At 38.7% G+C, this 20,736-nt stretch overlaps 1 protein-coding gene across 6 annotated transcripts in view; it reads left to right on the forward strand.

The window, feature by feature from the left end:
- Positions 1-254: 254 nt before the first annotated feature.
- Luc7l2 (LUC7 like 2, pre-mRNA splicing factor) overlaps positions 255-20,736 on the forward strand; it is a 56,833-nt gene continuing 36,351 nt past the window's right edge. For 2 of the 6 annotated variants that reach the window (XM_075953541.1, XM_075953542.1), the window contains exons 1-4: positions 255-718; positions 4,141-4,224; positions 18,168-18,238; positions 19,823-19,917. In XM_075953541.1, coding sequence (XP_075809656.1) covers positions 4,187-4,224; positions 18,168-18,238; positions 19,823-19,917 — 204 coding nt within the window. In that variant the 5' untranslated portion in view covers positions 255-718; positions 4,141-4,186. Of the gene's footprint in view, positions 719-4,140; positions 4,225-7,621; positions 7,723-15,173; positions 15,242-18,167; positions 18,239-19,822; positions 19,918-20,736 lie in introns of those variants that run through there. The other 4 variants (XM_075953543.1, XM_075953545.1, XM_075953544.1 and 1 more) reach the window with 3 other exon arrangements.

Raw genomic sequence — 20,736 nt, forward strand, 5'->3', positions numbered from 1 at the left:
GCGCAGCCAGCAGAGAGGGCCTACATGCCACCCGGCAGTCTGCAGCGCAGGACCTGGTCCCCGGGGCCCAGCCGGCTCTAGGGTGGGCGAAAGAGCAACGCTCTCGCGAGACCTGGGCCCAGAGGGGCGGGGCCAGCGCGCGTGCACGCGCCCAGCGGCCGTTAGGGCGGACCTCTTCGCGGGAGGGGCAGGGCGGGGCAAAGCCAGCTGCGTGGCGATTGGCCGAAACCTCACGGGAAACGACTCGGCGCGAGCGACGTGCGCGCTCCCGTCGCGGTGGCGGCGGTGGCGAGCGGCGTCAGAGCTCGCTAGGGGGGGTTGACGGCTTCTGGCGGGTGTCGGTGTCGGGAGGCGGCGAGAGTCGGCCTAAGCCCGTGTCGCGCCTGTCTCAGGAATCTGACGGAGAGCGAGGACGCGAGGGCTTGCTCTCGAGGGTGCTGCCACCTTCCGCGTCCACGCCGTCGTGAGAAGCGCAGCCCGGACTCTCCCGCGACTTCTCCGTCTCCCCACTCGCAGGCCTCGAGGCCGCGGCGGCCACCGAGACAGCGCCGCACCTCCCCCATCCCTTCCTCTCGTTCCCCCCGCCCGCCAGGGCCCGCTCGGCGCCCCACCCCCGTCCGCTCAGTCGCCCGCCCGCCCGCTCGCTCCGCCGCCGCCATGTCGGCGCAGGCCCAGATGCGCGCGATGCTGGACCAGCTAATGGGCACCTCCCGGGACGGTAAGTCGCTGCCAGAGCCCTGGGGGTGGGGGAGGGGACGCGGCCGGTGCGGGGGGGAAGGCCTCCGGGGGAGCACCGGGCGCGTGCGTGCGGTGGAGTAAGGGGGCTCCCAGATTGGTAACACGAGGTCCCGGGCTCCCATCCAGACCAATCAGGGCTCGGCAGGCGGGCTTGGGGGCGGTGTCCGTGCAGATTGGCGGGAATGGCTGCCAATGGGCGAGGCGGGGCCTGGCCGCAGAAAGGAGAGTTTGTGCTTTTTTTTTTTTGCTGTTGACTTGGCCGGGTGTGGAAGCTCTCTACGCGGTCTTGCCTAGTGGGACAGTCAGTTTTGACTGTTCACCGGGGACCGGCGGAGCACTAAGGCCTCCGCCCCCAGCTCTAGCTTTTTCACCCTGGGCTTTCGGAAAGATCACCCCTCGTCGCCGCCCTCTAGAGTGTGCAGAGAAGCACCCCCTCCCCTGAGTCTCCGAAACCTTTACTAAAACCCCCAGTTCCAGGGACGCCTCGTCGAGCCCTACAGAATCAACCTTTTTTTCCTTTCTTTTTTTTTTTTTTTGGTGGAAAATCTGACCCAAACCATGGTTTCTTAAGGTGGGCGTGTTTGACCCCATTTTGTAAGTAGGAAAGTGTTTAGGCCTATTTTTTCCCGAGAGACTTCCATTTTGTTAGACAATTTAATAGAAGCTTTCTTAGTAAATATTGACAGATTTTACGTGTACCCTTAACACAGCTACTTTGGAAATCTGAGGCTTACCGAAGTAGAATTGAAGGAAACAAAGGGCTTTTAAAAATGCAGTTAGGTTAGAATTTTTACATTGCGTTATCTACGCATTGAATTATTCTTTGTTTTAGATAATTTCTAAAGTGATGAAATGTTGCTTTTGGGGGATAATTAGTATTGTATTTTCAAAAATGTCAAAGTTCAGTACTTACTTAAAACCAATCCAAAACTAGATTGTGGTGGTGCAAGCCTTTAATCCCAGCACTGAGGAAGCAGAGACAGGCGGATCTCTGTGAGTTCAAGGCCAGCCTGGTCTACAGAGCAAGTTCCAGGACAGAATCCAAAGCTACAGAGAAATACTGTCTTGAAACCTCCCCTCAAGAAAAAAAAATTAAAAGCGGGATGCTGGTGTTATACACCTTTAATCCCAGCACTCGGGAGGCAGAGGCAGGCGGATTTCTGTGAGTTTGAGGCCAACCTGGTCTACAAGAGCTAGCTCCAGGACAGGCTCCAAAGCTACAGAGAAATCCTGCCTCAAAAAACAAAACAAACAAAAAACCAGTCGAAATCATGACTTCTAAAAACTCGTTTGGGCAAATTTTTTAGCAATCAAAATATATTTTGATAAGTTGTTTAATTTATCAGAAAACATATATATTATATATATATTTAGTTTAGTTGTAAATCATGTTGAGATAAAACCTATTTCAAATCTTTTTTAGCAATACTGACACTGCTTTCAGTGAATGGTTAAGTTTTAATAAAACTCACTGGGAACTTTTCTTACTAGAACATTAAGATGAATGAGGTGGATAACAGATTTATTCTATATAGAGGAGGGAATAATTGGAAATAAGAATTATTTGTGTTGCCGTGCGGTGGTGGCGCACGCCTTTAATCCCAGCACTCGGGAGGCAGAGGCAGGCGGATCTCTGTGAGTTCGAGGCCAGCCTGGTTTACAAGAGCTAGTTCCAGGACAGAAACCAAAAGCTACGGAGAAACCCTGTCTCGAAAAATCAAAAAAAAAAGAAAGAAAAAAAAAGAAAGAATTATTTGTGTTTAGTAAGTAATCCCTTGAAAATTAACGTTAATTACAAACACCACTGGAATAACCTAACTGAAAATATTTGGGTAAGAATGCTTATAATTGCAGCATGTCTTAACATCATAACCTGTATCTTTTCCATCCAGAGAGAGGGTGTTTAGAAGGGCCTTCATATAGGATTTTAACAATTCATCTTTGTAATAACATTTTAGAAACTTTGAGACTTACTTTTTGCAGTCCTTTTTAATTTGGATGGATGCCATTATTGGTATCTTTTGCATAGATAGGATTCCCTTATATTACTCCAGAGGGTAGTTGGAGCAAGGCAACTATGAACTATCAAGGTAACAATTCTCTGATAACAGCCCCTCTAGCATTGCAAAACTGAATACAACATGTATGTATATGTATGAATTTGTTTCTGTGTAGTACTGGCAGGAAGCTGAATTATTAAAATTCATTGTATTCAAATTTACATTTGTGTCTCTGTCCCTGGATATCTTTTTAATTCTCCAGACCAGTTGAACTTACGGATGAACTCAGAGTAAACAATAGTATTTAGTTGAAATGATTCCATTTTCAGTGCTGTATTGATTCAGAAGAAACATCAATTCTGGCCTGGTGGGAAACTGAGACAGGAGGATTTCAGTGAGTTCAAGGCTAGCCTAGGCTACCTAGTTACAATCTAGTCCGAATTAGGACAGAACCCTGCTTGAACAACAACAAAAAAGGAGCAAACTATATGTATGAAAAAGTGGGAAGAAATGATTGAATATTTAGCCAGGTATGGTAGTACAGTGAGACCATTAACGCAATAAAACAAAAAAGACTTTTTAGATACCCCTGTTCTTTCATATATGCAGGATAATATATTACATTTCCTTCTTATCACATATTTAATAAATATGTAATTAATGATTTTGTTTTTGTCATACAATAAACTTAAAGTTATCTATCTAAGGATAGGGAAGTATAGGGATATTCAATGGGAACTATGTCACTGAATAGTACCATGTAATTTGAGCCATTTAGTGGAAAATCTTGTGTTACATACACAGACAACTTACCAAAAATGCTGTTTGTGTGTTTGGTCTGGGGACCCAGAAAGTGGGAGAGAGATGGAAAGGTAGGTGAGGGTGGGTATTTAAAGGCGCTTTGGTTTTGTTTGTCCCTGTAGATGAACTATAAACGAGCAGTTGCGTAGTGGTACCTAAGATGGCAGTTACCCCCTTATCCTTTAGTTTTGAATTTGTGAAGGAATTTGAAATGGTAAAGGAATCCTGGTTCTCTGGGAAAATGTTGCTCCCTCTTTGCAAAGATTTCTTCCCTCTCACTTTTCTAAAAGAGTTTTTAATTCCATTTTAACTCTTGGTTAAGTGCAACTTCAGTTACTTAAATCAGTTAATCACTTAGGTGACTCAAACCTTACTAGCATGTCAGGAATAGGAGTTATGGTGGTAGTAAAATAGATGACTTGGATTACTGGGCACTTCAAGAAAGGATAGTCCTTGGTGAGTGGGGGGTTTGGACAGTCAGAAGGGCAGCATGGTGGCATTGGGAGGTCGGGCAGGGGGATGACCAGGAGGTGGGAAAGAAATGCATAAGGGAGATGGGAGGGCCAAAGACAAACTTTGCCTTCTTTGCAATTTTGCCTAGGGCCCTGGTGGTGGCAACCGCCTGTGTGCCACTGAAAATCGTGCCGATGCCTGGCATACTGCATAAATGGAAGCAGGGTACCGCGTGAGTTGAAACATTGGTCACACTATATAAAGTTTGTATATGTGAATCAGTGTAACTCAAACCCATGTAACTGGGGGTCTGTCTATATTTGGAATTTTCTAATAATACATTATAAGTTAAGGAAAAGAACACTGGGCTGAGACTCAGGAGACCTGGTTTCTAATTAGAAGCTTGGGTAAGTCACATAACCTTTTTCCTTCAAGTTAAATATATAATTTGTTATATGGAAAGCCATATAATTTCCTATGTTAACACTAAAAAATGTTGAATAAATAATTTTTTTGAAAAAGTCACAAGCGGATACCATTACTAATATTTTACCTTAAGTTTAAGATTAATTACATTTTAAAAATCTTATTTTTAGAAAAGAGAGATAATTTGCTTTCCCTGAACTTATTCTAGATGCTAGCAGGAGGGACCACATAGGAAATTTAAAGGAACATTTTGAGAGTTGTTTTGTGGCAGTTGAGAGAAAACAGTTCACTGCCCTCAAACAGACCATAGTCATTTTGACTAGATAGAATTAATTACAAGAATGTCCCTTGGCATAAAGTCTCTTTGTGAGCACATAGTTTGGTTGGTTATAAGTCTCTGGCCATGATTCCAGAAAGACTTAGGAAGGCACAATTAATGAGAACTAAATAAAATTCACACCCACACCCCCAGTGATAGGGCTCAAACTCTAGGCCTTGCACATGCTAGGGAAGCTCTGAACCACTGAACTGTACCCTTAGGCCTAGGACCTGGGCCTAGATTACATCCTAAATGTAGAAGTGTGAAGTTACAGAAGGTTATTCTGAAGGTACCATGTTTTAAAATTGGTTTAAATGGGAGCACAAACCATTTCTGAAAGGTTAAAATGAACCAGGAATGGTGAGGTATATATATAGTATAGATCATAGAAATAGAATTGTGTGGTATCATCCATAATGATGGACTGTTTTGATCAGACTAAAGTTGCCTTCAGCCGGGGATGTATCTCAGCAGTGGAGTACTTTCTTAGCATGTCCTCCCCTGGGGGACAAAGGGTGCTCCAGTGGCTCTGTAACTCCAGCAGGGCTCTCCTGTCAAGTCAGTGTTCTTGGAGTAGAAGATCATGATTGCTGTGCATGGGGCCCTCCTCTGATCCCAGCATTTGGGAGGCGGAAGCAAGAGGATCAGGAGTGCTCCAGACTCAGCTACATACTTAGTTTGAGGCTACCCCAGGCTTCAAGAGATACCATCTCAGAAAACCGAATCAGCATAGCACCAAAAACATATAAAAAATATTAGATAATTTTAGCTATTTGAGGTAGTAATTTTATTGAGCTGTATGATAATACTTCAGTTAATACAGAATGTTAATCTTAACTGCTATTCAGTTATATAATGTGTGATAACATAAAATTGAAAGGATAGTCATTTTAGGTAATATGCTTTGGAAAGTGCTGTGCAGAAAGTAACTTACCTGTTCTTAACACAAGCTTAGCTAATGGATCTACATCTGTGTCAATAGAACAGTACCTTTGCAAAATTATTGAATCAAAGATTTGTAGTATCTTCTGTGGGTTATCTTCATTGTAAAATCATCTTTATTGTAATATGAGTTTCTCTTGTCATCAACACACATACTCTCTTAATTTTTTTCTCATCTTAATGAATCATATCTTGGTCAGTTGTAAGCCATCCTTTTATCATACTTGGTTCATTTCATTTAAGTAAAAGAGGTACAGCCTTTACTGTCCAAGTACACATTTTAAAAAGCATAATCATAGGATATTTCATAGTCTAGAGCATGTTCATTCTTTAACATAAAAAATTTAGTAAACCTAAGGCCAGTTTTCCAGTGTCTGTAACTGATTTTGTCAGGGTTCAGGAATCTCCAAAACAGTGATCAGTTAAAAGTTTCACCCCTCATTTTGCATTTTGAATTCTAAATAATATTTCTATCTACAGAATAGCCCAGAAAACAATACAGTCTCACTTTATAGAACTGTTGTCTTGGAACTCTGCAGTTAAGCACTCCTCAAGTAAGCCTATGTTTCTGAGACAATATTTCAGGTAAAAAAATAAAATAAAAGAAGAAAGATTATTTTGTGTGTATGTGCAAGCACTGTAAGTGGCAAGTATGTTTTTAGGTAAAGAAGGATGTCAACTAAGATTAAAAAGTATTTAGAATGGGGACTACAAAAGCAAGTATGTGTTATCATGCTGAGGTTCATTGAATCTTTGTACAGTAACATGCTAAGAGTGAAACCTGAAGTTGCTGAGGGTTCAGACAAGCAATGAAACCAAACATATATATAGATGGCTTAACACTAAATGAAGTGTGGCAAGACTAAGTGACACATACCTCTGTAATCCCATCACTTGAGAGGCTGAAGCAGGAGTACCTAGACTTCCAGGCTGGGCTACAGAGTGAGAGCCTGTCACAAACAAAAAGCAAAATCCCCCGTCCCCAAAAAGGTGAATTTGTAAACCTGGAAGGATTACGTTTTTAATCCTCTACCACTTGGGAGGCTGAAGCAGGAATTCCGATGGTGAGAGGTTAGCTTAGGTTGCAAAAAAACAAAAAAAATTAAAAAGATGCTTAAAGCAGCAGGTCAGTGCTGAATTTGAGGAAATATAAACAGTTCTGCTCACCCTAATCAGTATATGAAGAAATTGTAGGCAAGAAGATGAAAGAAGTTAGAACATCTTGTTGGAGAAAAAAATGAGGGAGAGAATTCTGCAGGGTAAGTTTCTAATAGGAATCTTACCACTTTAACACCCTAGCCCTGGCCTCCCTCACACACACACAAAAATGTACCTTTTTTGGTATGCTTGGGTATGTGTCTGTGCATGCAGGTATGTATGTGTAGAGGTCAGAGAACAACAGCTTCGTCTGTGTCTCTAGGCAGTTTGGCATTTACAAGTGTGTACCACTATGGATAACTTCGGTTTACATGGGTTCTAGGGATCAAACTTGTGCTTGAAGAAAAGCACTTTAGCAGTGAAGTTATTGCTCCAGCTGTTTGTTTTATACTGGTCTTTAAACCCCTAAGACACAAGCAATCCTCTAACCTTAGCTTCCCAAATAGCTGGGACTACAGGCATGTGCCATTCATTGTTCTACTCCTGTTCTTTTGGGTTTAAATGATAATTAATTTACTAGTGACTGCTTGGGTAGAAATGGGAAGGCAAGTCTAAAATAGATTAATTTTGTAGTATTATTGAGGATATAGAGGAAAGTAATATTTTAAAAATTAAAATTTACATCATGGTTTTGGTTTAGCTGAATAACTTAACAAGTCAAAAGCATCAGAAAGTGACATACAGCTCAGTCAATTGATTAAATGTTATATTTTATTTCTTAACATTGATCAGAAAAAGAACTTTTTTTGTAGAAAACACTATTGACCCATATTTTTTAATTTAGTTGTGAACCATGTACAACTGATGTTTGACCTATTTGACTCATCGTGAAAAGAATTTAACCAGCTGCCCTTGCTGAATCTTTTGTCCTGTCTCAAGAATATGGTAAATTGTTTGTTTTTATTTTCTTGAGACCTCATTTCTGTAGGCCTCAATTTTATATTTTAAACTATTCAACACTTGGCTTCTGAGTAGGGAGGGTGGATAGTTATGGAGGATGCATAGTGTATCAAGTTTTGTACTGTAGACTGTCATGCTGTTTATATATTATGCCCTTTGCTGTTAGTGTTTAAAGATGTTTTAAATAAAGGTTTAAACTTAATTATTTTTAGAAGTATGAATTGTTATAACCCTCGGCAAGTGCTTTACAAATAAACACTCATTTCCCAGATATAGTGGCTCATACCTGTAATCCTGCCTAGTGGGAGGCTGGGCAGGAGAATTTCTGTGTTTGAGGTCAATCTGAGTTACAGAGTGAAACTGTCTCAAACTCCAAACCCCCCAAATCTAAAACATTTGTTGGCTACTGTTCTAGATCGCAGACTAGCCACAGTTACATACACAGTTAACCCCCCTCCCCCACAGTTTCTCTTGGTAGCTCTAGTTTGCTCAGACCAAGCTGTCCTTGAACTCATAGAGATCCTCTTGCCTCTTTAAAGGCACAGGCTGCCACCCCCCAGCTCAAATTCTTATTCTTGAGGCGGGCCAGAAATCTATGTTTAAAGGTGTTTTTTTTTTTTCCTTTTTTTTTTTTTGAGACTTGGGTTTGTGTGGCCTTGGAACTCCTTATCTAAACTAACCTAAACTAGACTGGCCTGGAACAGAGATCCAACTCTCCCTGTGTCCTGAGTGCTGAGATTAAAAGCATGCGATACCATGCCTGGCTCTTACAGTTTTTGTTTTTGCTTTTTCAAAAAGATTTTATTTATTATGTATACAGTGTTCTGTATATATGCCTACGTGCCAGAAGAGGTCACTAGATCTCACTATAGAGGGTTGTGAGCCTCCATGTAGTTGCTGGAATTGAACTCATGATCCTTTGAAGAGCAGCCGTTGCTCTTAACCTCTGAGTCATCTGTCCAGCCTCTAAAAGAAAAATTTGTTTTTCGAGACAGGGTTTCTCTGTAGCTTTGGAACCTGTCCTGGAACTAGCTCTTGTAGACTAGGCTGGCCTCAAACTCACAGGCCGTCTCCCTCTGCTCTTACAGTTTTGATGTAACTAAAAATTCAAGAAATCTTATTGTAGATAAATATTTCCCACCCTTACTGTTTATGTGTTTGTTTTGTATTAATAATTTTATTTTTTCTTTCTGTTCGTTTGTTTTCAAGACAGATTTTCCCTATGTAGATCTGGCTGTCCTGAAACTAGGCTGGCCTTCAACAAAGAACACTGCACTGCTTGTATTATATTTCATCTCTTGATTTTTGAGGGTTTTTCTTGTTTTATTTTGTTTTTGTTTTTTTCGAGGCAGGGTTTCTCTGTGTAGCTTTGGAGCCTGTCTTGGAACTCATTCTATAGATCAGACTGGCCTCAAACTCACAGAGATCTGCCTGCCTCTTCCTTCTGAGTGCTGGGATTAAAGGTGTGTGCCATGGCTGGCTGGCTGGATTTATTTATTTTTTAAAGCAAGGTTTTAGTGTGCTTATCACATTGGCCTTTATCATCCTCTGTAGTTCCAGGCAGATTTTTAAATTGTGGTGCTGATTCTTCAAGCAGTTGACATTACAGGCCTGTGCCTCAAACCCCTGCTTAAGTTAATTATAGAAAGATATTTGTATTGCCATAAAAATAAATACAAATAAAAAGGTATGTTATAATGATAATGATACAGTTGAACTTCTTTTTTTGGAGACAGAGTTTCACTATGTAGCTCTCACTAGCCTGGAACTCAATACAACAGGCTGGCCTCAACACAGAGATCTGCCAGTTTCTGCCTCCCAAGTGCTGGGATTGAGGGAATACATTACCATGTTTAGCTTGTTAGAATTCCATATATTAAAGGTTAGAATTTGTCAGGTATATTAAATAGAATAATATTGCCAATAGAAACTTCTTTGTTGAGTTAATGTTTCTTTCTGTTTGGTAAGTATCTTGACGAAATTGAAAAACACCCCAAACCTTGTGCCAACTCCATATTTTGGAAAATACTGTTCTAGGTATTCATATAAGATGTAAAGTTTAATAAGAAGCCTGAGCTTCTATTGGTCAGTCATTTTATGACTTAAAAAAAAAGATGTAAAGTTATTTGCCAGTATATATCCAGCATATATCCTGGCCCATGAGTAGGAATGACTAACCAGAAATGACAAACTTTTGAAATGGAACATTCTCAGTTATCTCTAGGGAGGTCATCTAGACCTGCAGAATGAAATCACTTTATTTAACTTGGCTTCTCAGTTTTTTCTTCAGTGTTTTGGTTCATGAGAGTCACCAGTTCTTAAGATGTTACTAACAGTGGCAATGTGAAATAGGAACACGACAATAGAAACCCCGGGGAGAGCATGATTCTGGTTTATGGAAGGGGACAGAGAGGGACATTCTTCCTAGGAAAGAGATGATTTATCTAAGGCACTAGAAACTTAATAGTATGATGAATCTGTCACAACTTAATTTGTAGTATTAGAGGAAATATTTATGGCTGGTGGTTTTTTGATACTTGTGTTGTTCTTTGCTTTTAAGTTTATTTGTGTATGTATGCTTGTTTGTATGTGCATCATGTTAGAGGTACCAGAGGAAAGCAGAAAAAGTCATTTGATCCCTTGGAACTGGAGTTACAGGCAGTTGTGACTTGCCTGGTGTGGGTGTGGGAAAACAAGGCTAGGTTTTCTCTTCAGGAGCATTCAATTTTCTTTAACTTTTGGACCATCTTTCCAGCCCCACAGTAGTGTTTTAATTGATTGTTGGTTGACAAACTTTAGGATATAATTCATTGATAGCAGTAGAATCTCAACTACTTTGCTTGGTGTCCCCCAGTTTGCTTTAGTCTTTGTGTTTTTGTTTTGTTTGAGATAGGGTCTCTGTGTTTTGGCTGCCCTGGAAATCCCCGTATAGATAAGCTAACCTCAAATTCACAAAGACCTACCTGCCTCTCTCTTCAAGTTAATTCTTTTTCCTAGAAATTTGAGGTGTATTTGATTCATTTGTTTGTTTGTTTCTCTGTCTCTCTTTGTCTCTCCCCCAAGCTATCCTTGAATTTAGGTGGTGATCCTGCCTCTGCCTCCTGAGTGCTTGGATCATAGGCATGAGCCTACCAGTAATCCCAGAAAGACCAAAAATCTAATATGTAAATATTTACAAACATGTATGTTTAACGCTCTTTAGTTTGTTTTTTGAGACAGGGTTTCTCTGTGTAGTTTTGGTGCCTGTGCTGGAACTCACTCTGTAAACCAGGCTGTCCTCAAACTCACAGATCCACCTGCCTCTGCCTCCTAAGGGCTGGGTGTAAAGGTGTGTGCCGCCACCATCTGGCAACACATTTTCTTTTCTATCTTTCTTTTTTTTCTTCTTATTGGTTTTGAGAGATAGGGTTTCTCTGTGGTTTTGGAACCTGTCCTGGAACTAGCTCTTGTAGAGCAAGCTGGTCTCGAACTCATAGAGATCCGCCTGCCACCACCACCCGGCATGAAAACAAGCACTTACATTAATAAACAAGTAAAACTTTGCTTATTTTGGTCATATTATAAAAAGAATGGCAGAGCCCCCAGAGACAACCCTTGTGAATGTGATGTACACAATTTTTCTGCTGTCCTGTTTTTAGCGTCAGGGCTCACCTCTTTCCTGATGGCAGTGTTTTTCAATCTGTGTCGTACTTAGGTTGCCACTTGTTTTTCAGTACTTTTTTTTTTCTTCTTCTTCTTTGTTTATTTTTGATTTGGGGGTGTTTATAGTTATTTCGAATAATTGGGAGCTTGATTGTTTTTTTGAGGCAAGGTCTCAAAAGTAGCCCTGATATCCTGAAACAGCCTCAGGAGTGCTGGGATTAGAAGTGAGCCCCAGCATACCCAGCTCTTTGGGAGTCTTTTTAATGGATAAATCATCTTTTGGTTCTTTTCAGCTATTTCTTTAATAGCCTTTAATCCGGATATGCTATACACCCATAATTCCAGAAGCTGGGAAAGCTAAGTCAGAAGAATCATAAATTCTAGCTAACCTGGTCTACACTGAGAGATTCCTTGTCTCAAAAGAAACTAAAAATGTGAAAAGGTAGCTTGTTGCTTCTAATTTTTATGTAGAAAATTCTAGATAGACACCAAATAATCAGAGTACAAGCGTTGCTGTATCAGAAATAAACTGCAGTTCTGATCGAAAAAGGTTTAGTAGGCTGCAGCTTTTGACATATGTGCTTATGTATATTAATTCTGTATAAGCTTATTATGCAATATTTTGAGACAAGGTTTTACTCTGTAGCTCCTCAGTCTGCTCTAGAACTCACTATGTAATATCACTGTTCAAGCTAATGGCAGTCCTACTGCGTCAACTTGCCAAACTCTGAGGCTGCAGGCATGAGGCCCTATGCCTGGCTGTGTGTTAATCTACTTGTTGGTTTAATTAGGTAACAATTTAGTAAGGTGTCTCTTAAATCTGAGAAGTATGCTGATAAAAAGCTCTTAAAGTAGATGTCCCCAAAATATAATGGCACTGATTTTTGTTATTTGGCAAGACCCTTTGCTTTGTATAAATGAGAGAAGACTAGACTGGAGCAGTAGGTGAAATGTAGCTTTGGAATGTAGTTTCTTTTTTTAAAGATTTATATATTATGTATAGTATTCTGTCAGCATGTAAACCTACACGCCTGAAGAGGGCGCCAGATCTTTTTACAAATGGCTGTGATCCACCATGTGGTTGCTGGGAACTGAACCTCTGGAATAACAGTCAGTGCTTTCAGCCACTAAGCAATCTCTCCAAACCTGGAATAGAGTTTCTTTAGAATTTCTGTCCTTATATTTCCATCATTACTGTTCTGTTAGCATCTTAAATTTGCTGTAAACCCTTTCTCTAGCTTCTTCCTTTTTTTTTTTTTTTTGGTTTATTTATTTGTTTTTTTTGTTTTTGTTTTTCGAGACAGGGTTTCTCTGTGGCTTTGGAGCCTGTTTTTCCACACAGGGTTTGTCTGGGTAGCCTTGGCTGTCCTGGAATTCAGCTCTGTTGACCAGACTGGCCTTGAAGTCGTAGAGACCCGCCTGTGCTCTGAATGCTGGAATTACAGGCAGGCAAGCGCCACTACCTCCTGGCCAGTTTCAGTTTTTTTTTTTTTTTTTTTTTTTGTGTGTGTGTGTGTGTTTTAAGATTTATTTATTTATTTATTTATTTATTAAGCATACGGTGTACTGCTGGCAAGGAAGGCATCAGGTCTCATTACAGATGGTTATGAGCCACCATGTGGTTGCTGGGAATTGAACTCGGGACCTCTGGAAGAGCAGCCGCTGAGACATCTCTCCAGCCCCCCAGCTTCAGTTTTTAAAATAATTTTGTTACATGGGTTTTCATACATAAGTGAGATTTTTAAAGTTTGTAAAATATCAGAAGTCTTTGATCATATACAGCAGCATTGAAATTACTAGCTATGCATGGTACATGCTTATAATTCCAGAATTTGGAGGACTGGGGAGGGAAAGTGTTTGAGTTTGAGACCAGCCATGGCTGCATAGTTAAACTCTATTTCTAACTCCTATTCTTTCCCACTAACTCCCACAAATATTTACTTTGGTAGTTCTTTTTTTCCTTCCTTCAGATACAATTATTTGAAAGTTTTTAAGCTTGTCAGGAGGATTATGGTTAAAATTATACTAGTAACTATTAATGATTATTAAAGTGTAGGACTAGCTGGACGGTGGTGGTGGTGGCGCACGCCTTTAATCCCAGCACTCGGGAGGCAGAGGCAGGCGGATCTCTGTGAGTTCGAGGCCAGCCTGGTCTACAAGAGCTAGTTCCAGGACAGGTTCCAAAGCTACAGAGAAACCCTGTCTTGCAAAAAAAAAAAAAAAAAAAGGCAAATAAAGTGTAGGACTATATTAATCAAAGCCTTTTTTAAACTGTAAATAGCATTATGTTTACATTTTCTGAAGAGAGAATGCTGCTACTACTAAGTGTGACCTATACATTCAGAAACAAATATCTTGACATTCAGTTGGAAGACTTGTAACTTTGCTTTTGTATAAAATATATGATGTTATTATTTAGATGTCTTGAGTTCTTTTATAAAGTATAATGTAAATTGCTTAAATATACAGTAGCTCAGACTGAATACATTTACTAAGGTAGCATGAAGGGAAAAAGTATTTTATAAAGTAGCTTAAGAAAAACTGGGCATGGTGATGCACACTTAATCCCTTGGCAGGTGAAAGCAAGAAGAGCGGACATTCAAAGTCATCCAGCTAGATAATGAGTTTTGGGCACCTGGGCTACAGGAGACTCTGTTCTCCCCCAGTCCCCAAAAAAACCCCAAACAAGAAGTACTTAGGGACTGGAAAGATGACTGGTTAAGAGCACTTGCTGCTCTTGTGCTCTTGTATCAGTTTCCAGTACTCACATAACATCTCACAACTAGCTGTGCTGCAGTTCCAGGGGAATTTTGTGCCCTCTTCTCACCTCTAAGAGCACCAGGCACAAGTATGATACAAATACATACATGTATACTCATACACATACATATACATAAAAGTAAGAGCACAAGTAATTATAAGGTATAATCCCAGTACTTGAGGAGGCTGAGGCAGAAAGATCATGAGCTATAGTTTGAGGCACTAACCTAGCTTCTCTGTCTCAAAAGCAAAAACCAGTTGCAGAAAGGTTTATATAAGTGAATGTTAAAGGACTTAAAGATAAGTGAGATTTGTAAGGTGCAAGGAGGACTGTATTATAAGAATGATCAGGTTGGCTGACTTTTCAGTATAGTAGATAGTGGTTAGCTTTGCTTATGGGAAGATGCAAGGTTTTAATTGTACACTTCTTAAATTATCTCCTTGCCCTGGAATAGTTGAGAAACTGGATATAGGTTTTTATGTAATTCCTACACTATTAATGTGAATGTGCAGCTTATATTGGAAGAAAGAGTATTAATAGCTTCTCTTTATATTTGGGGGATTCAAAAGAGGGTAGGCAAACAAAAAGCTAATCATTTTCAACTCTATACTTCTTTCTAGCTTTAGTTTTCCTATCACTGAGGGATATTATTTCAGAAGGAACGAGCCTGTTGTGTACCAAGCTAATTGAGTGATAAAAGGTCCTACAGATGGTGGTGGTGAACACTTTGCTTGTTATACTAGAAAATGTGGGAGAACATTCCTGTCTCTGCCTTTACTATTAAATATGGGATACTTTCATTGCTTTGTATGCTGATGCATTTCCTGCTCTACTCTTTGTTTTTCCTAAGCTGAGCTCTGAGCTAAATCTGTACAAAGAAATATTGATTGCTTTTATAATGCTTGCCATTAATGCCTGATGATATACAGTAAGATAGGATTCTGCATACAATTAAATATGTCAAGTATTACAAACTTTAAGGTTCTTTTGAAATTACCATACTAAACTCAGTTCACTTTTGCTAACTTCACAGTTGTTGATCACATAGCATGGTCATCCACTCACAGCTTAAAAAAATACAGGGAGCATCGGAGAGAATGGGTAAAGTAAAATTTTGATGTTTTTAAAATAGCACCTAAATAAATGAAAGTTGATTTGGTTTATTGTTTGTAAGGGAGGGAGAGGGTGGGAGAAATTGAGGGGGAGGGGTGGGTTTTGGGGAAAATAGCATGCACTGTGTATAATGTCAGATACTACTTAGGCCAAGGTTTTATGTGCTACTAATAAAATTTATATCAGGTCATAGGATCATAATTCAATATTGGGTATTGCAGTGGGGCTCATTTTTCTTCACAGCAGATTGAAGGGAATTTTGAGAGCAATATTGGATACATTTGAATGGGAACCCTGGTTTTAGAGGAGGCCTTTCTATTTCCCCCTGTGAAACTGATGCTTCAGTATCACCTTATGTTCATTTCTAACTAGAGAATTAAGTAGCATGCATTTCAGTTTTATTGTATACTTGTGACCCAGCTGTTTTCAAGTTTTACAATTTATGACGCCCAAGAAGGGATTGTACAAAAGAAGGCAATGGAGTTGTAATTCTGAAGATAGTTGTTTGGTGGACATTATTAATAGAACTTTGGTGCTTCTATTCAATGAAAAATTTGTGACCACCCAAAATTTTAAATCAGAGTCCTCACTGGATGTGGTGTTACATGATTATATATAATTCCAGAATTTTGGAGGTAGAGGCAGGAACATCAGAATTGTGATAATTTTTTATCTGTATAATTAGTTTAGTTGAGCTACCTGAGACTGTGCCTTCAGTATAAAAAGCCTAATTCCTCATTCTAAAATCTTGCATTGTGGTTATATGTAAAACTTAACTAATTTTTGTGGAGGCCATGGGTCAGAGAGACATGTTTTTATAGGTAAAATGATTTGTTTTTGTTGTTGACTATACTTGGTCTAATCACTGCCTCATAAATTTTTTTTTTCTTCCAAGGTAGGGTTTGGGGTCTCTGTATAACCATGGCCTTACTGGAACTTTCTCTGTATACCAGACTGATGTTGCTGAGATTTGCCTGCCTCTGCCTCTTGAGTGCTGGGATAAAAGGAATGTGCCACCACTACCCAGCTCAAAAATTTCTTGAAAAGTTCATTTATATACAATAAATACATATTGAAGAAAGATCTTAAGAACCAAATTTCACCTTCCAAAAATTGTTCCCTTGGCTCCAATTTGTATTCCCAGACATACTCTGCCATTTGCCAAAGCTGACTATGGTTTACTTACTGTTCCCCAAACCTTCAAGCCCTTGTAAACTTTGTCAAAGATACTATTCTGATCTGGAATGTTCCTCTTTCCTCTTAAGTCTTTCCTGAAGCGTTTAGATTTTGGCTTCTACCTACTCCCTGAAGCCTTTCCCAGTTTCTCCAACCTTTACATGGTAGTTCTAGTATGTTTAAAATATCCCTTTGACACTTGAATCATGTTATTTTGTGTTATCGTTACTTATTTCCTAGGGAAAATGTGGGCTCTGTAACTCCATTTTGTAGAGGATAGAGTAACTAATAGGTTTGATTCAATGATTAGGATCTAGCTAGTATCATTGTGACAGGATAGTTTCCCCCATAATTTATTATTAGTTTTTAAACACGTGAAAATTTATTGGGAGAATTAACTCATATTTGTTTGTATGATTCAATGACCAGGAAACACAAACATAAAGCATGTTAAATTGATAAAATCCTGTATTGTAAGAATCTTTTGTCATTCTCTTTGTAGTTTTTTTTTCCCCCTTTATTTTTTTTCTCTAAGTGGTTTGTATTTTACCTAGTTGCTTTTGAAAAACATGGTTTGGGCCAGATGTTGTGACAAAGATAAAAATACAAGCATTTCTGTTTTAAAATTGTGTAGTTAAATTATACTATGTCATAAGCCCAAATTTATTCAAATGCTGCATGACTTTGTATTTTTTTAGCCAAATTGTTTGAAAATATTAGCCATAAAGTCCTAAGTAGAACTTTTAAAATATCAATAGCAAGATCCTCATTTACATGTCCTTCTCAAAGTATTGTTTTATTTTGAACTATTAGTTTTATTATTTTAGTAAAAAGATTTTTATAATGGCTAATATTTGAAAGCTATATTTCATATTTTTTTCTACAGTTACCAAGTGTTAATGGAATACCTGCTTATTTGTAGTGGAATATTTTAGATGCTTTTTTGGCATTTATAGAAATTGATTTCTTTATTATTTTAAAGCTCACTGGGGCTACTGTTACTATGTTTATATATTTGTAATTGTTCATGTTTTTCTGATAGTGTTCTTCAGGCCATGTATCCCTTGTTAATACACCTAATGTGATTTCTTAAGCAAAAATGGGCACCCTATTAGATGAGATGTTTGATTAATAAAACATCTGTAAATTTTAACTCAGTCTAAGACCTCATTTTTACCCCTTCTACCCATGAGTCTTGTTTTACAATAGACTGAACTGGCATTGCTGTTTCATTACCAGAAAGCTTAGACAGGTGTAGCAGGGTGATTCCTAGTAAGTTCCCCCCCTTAGAAATTTATTACTTTAAAAATTCCTAACATAATCACAGTAGAGTTTTAAGCAAAGCCTTTCTAGGATCAAAAAGCTTCTATTATAGTTTGAGCTTTCTCATGTGAGCTTGTGGTTAGTTTGGTTCTTGAATGAGATTGAGGCACTCAACTTGTCTTCCTTGAAACATACTTTGAAAGAAATATTTCTCATGTAACCCAAGGTCCACTTGTAGAGTTCCAATCTTGGGCTTTAGCTATCTGCAGTAATGTTTTTTTTCTGGGCTTATACTTGTTAAGTCAGATATTGTAAAAAACAAAACAGAAAATAAACACTCTGATTTTGTTCACTTTTGTTTTCATATACAAGAATCTTTACAGTCAACATGTACTTCTAGGTGCTGTATTGAAATTGCTGGCAGAGTCTATTCTATACAAACTGAACAATCTGGCCCCTTGTTTTATTTGTAAAGGTTCAATGTATCTATGCCTGCCTACTTCAATCTGCAAGGGAGTTTCAGAAAGGCCCCGCATTCGCCGAGCCGTGAGTTATCACTAACTTTTCAGATGTGTTAATGAATGTGGAACAGAAGCAGCTGTGTTTAAAAGAAAATAAAAGTCCATCAAAGTGACATATTATAGTAGCAGGCTTGAACACTAAATAGATTATTCCAAATTGTGTCACAAATAACATACTAGAGATTAGCCTCAGAAAACCTATTGTTGAAATGCTCTGAAGCTATGAGTTTAGCAAATTATCTTCCTTAAAAATGTATGTGTCCTAGTTGCAAATCAGAATGTTCTTTACATCTTCTTAACCAAGCTAAAACAATCTGAACAAAATCTTACCCCATAGTGTTTAGTTGACTTTAAGTTAAGCTCTTCAATATAAGACCACTTAAAGGGGGTAAAGTTTGAACATTTTTTTTTTGTTTGGTATTCACATATGAAAGTACTTAACTTAATTTAAGAATTGCTTCCTAGTTGAAATGTTTGGAGTACTTTAGGTATCATGTGAACTACAGAGGTATTTACAATCTCTCTTGGTTTGTTTCAACAGTTTTCGCTTCAGTAATTCACCAGTAGGTTTTCATTTATCAGTGATACCAATTTAAGGCTAAACCACATTCTTTAGGGCTTATCATTCTGCATAAAGGAAACGACCGTGTGAGTTTTTCTTTTATTTCTTCAGAGATTCTAAGCAAAAAAAAAAAAAAGTTGTAACTAACATTTGTATTTTTACTCTAGCTAGTTACCTTTCCTTTTCTTAGACTCTTTAAGCTTTTGAGTAAATAGCTATATTTGATAAGCAGGTTGGTTGCTTCTGTTTAGGAGTTGTGTTCTTTTATGTGAGCACAGAATATATTTTATTTTGCCTGGTTTGGCAATGTAGCACAGACCACATAAAACATGGAATATGGAATCTTTGGAGGTATTAAAGTTAACATTTCATTTAGGCAATGTGCCCTTGTTTGACTGGTGTGTAAGTCCTTCTTCCAGGTTTGTACACTCTTAAACACCTTATTCTACCCTCTAACTCCTCCCAGCAGCAAAAGGGAGACACTTCAACTGGAACAAAATAGTGGAAGAAATGGCGTCTGGGGTTCAGTGGGGATTCGCAGTGTGTATGCAATGTTTGCAAGATTATTTTTTTATGTTCTTCAATTAATGTAAATAATTACAAAATAAGTTAGTGTTTACTGTCAAGAGACCATTGTATACCAGTAGAAACTCTTGGTGGGTCTGCTGCAAGTTGCTTAACCTGTTGGGGCCTCATTTTTTTCATCTGCAGTATGAAGGAGTTGGACTTGATAACCTATAAATAAGTAAAGTCCATTCCTGCTCTAAAATCCTATGCTTTTCTGAAGTACTTTTATTTAACAGAATGCTTTGCTTTCCCACTTTGACTATTTGAATTACATTTGCAGTACATATACTGCAATTGCATGTTGTCTAAAATAGTTTTTCTATAGGATGGCATATAAAAAACTAATCCCTCCTGGGTTGATTTATAAGTGTCTGTAAGTAGATAGTCAGACACCAAAAGCTAGTAATAACTAGGACTTTCAGAATATAAACACTGTCTGTTTGTCTAACCTTGAGTATTATTAACTTTCCTATATTACAGGAGATACTACTCGACAACGAATCAAATTCAGCGATGACAGAGTATGCAAGAGCCACCTTCTCAACTGTTGTCCCCATGATGTCCTTTCTGGAACTGTACGTGGTTAAGTTGTTTTATTACTTACTAGTGTGCTACAAAAATGAAGTTCTTGGTAAACTCTTAATTTTTTACCAAATTACTTACTTTTTTAAACAGTGTTAGAAAAGATTTGCATCCCTTTCATTGCTTGTTTATTCCCACTGATAATTTAAATGTTCAATAATGGGTTTCCTTACAGAAGTAGTTGTCTTTTCCATTTTCCCCCACCATTCTTCTACTGGTTTTATTATTCTTGTTTTCTCTTTTCTTCTGGTCTTAGAGATGAACATGGAACCTTGCACATGCTAAGCACATACTGAGCCACTGAGGCACATCCCAAGTTCTCTGCTATTTTGTTGTGGTGATGGTGGTGGTTGGTTGTTTTTTGTTTGTATTTTGGTTTTTCGAAACAGGGTTTCTCCATATAGTCCTGGCTGTCTCCAAACTCTTTCTGTATACCAGACTGGCCTCAAACTCAGAAATCCACCTCTCTCTGCCTCCTGAGTGCTGGTATTAAAGTACCATCACTGCTAGACTGTTTTTGTTTTGTTTTGTTTTGTTTTTTTGAGGCGCGTCTGATGTTTCAAACTGGTAACCTTGAACTTTTGACCTTCACACTCCCAACTTCTTGGATCATAGGTGTATCAGAAAACTACACCAACAATGGGTTTTTTGGTTTGTTTGTATTTTTTTCTTCCCCTTTTATTTATTTACTTATTTTTATCTAAAACGGGTATGTTGGATTGGTTCCCCTATGGAGTTGGGATTTAGGATACTTTTAGTGCCACTTTCTCCTGAATTAGCATCCTTCTATAAGCCTTGCTTTTCTTTCTGTC

Source organism: Microtus pennsylvanicus, chromosome 19 (assembly GCF_037038515.1).
Source record: "Microtus pennsylvanicus isolate mMicPen1 chromosome 19, mMicPen1.hap1, whole genome shotgun sequence".
In the NCBI taxonomy this organism is placed as follows: domain Eukaryota; kingdom Metazoa; phylum Chordata; class Mammalia; order Rodentia; family Cricetidae; genus Microtus; species Microtus pennsylvanicus.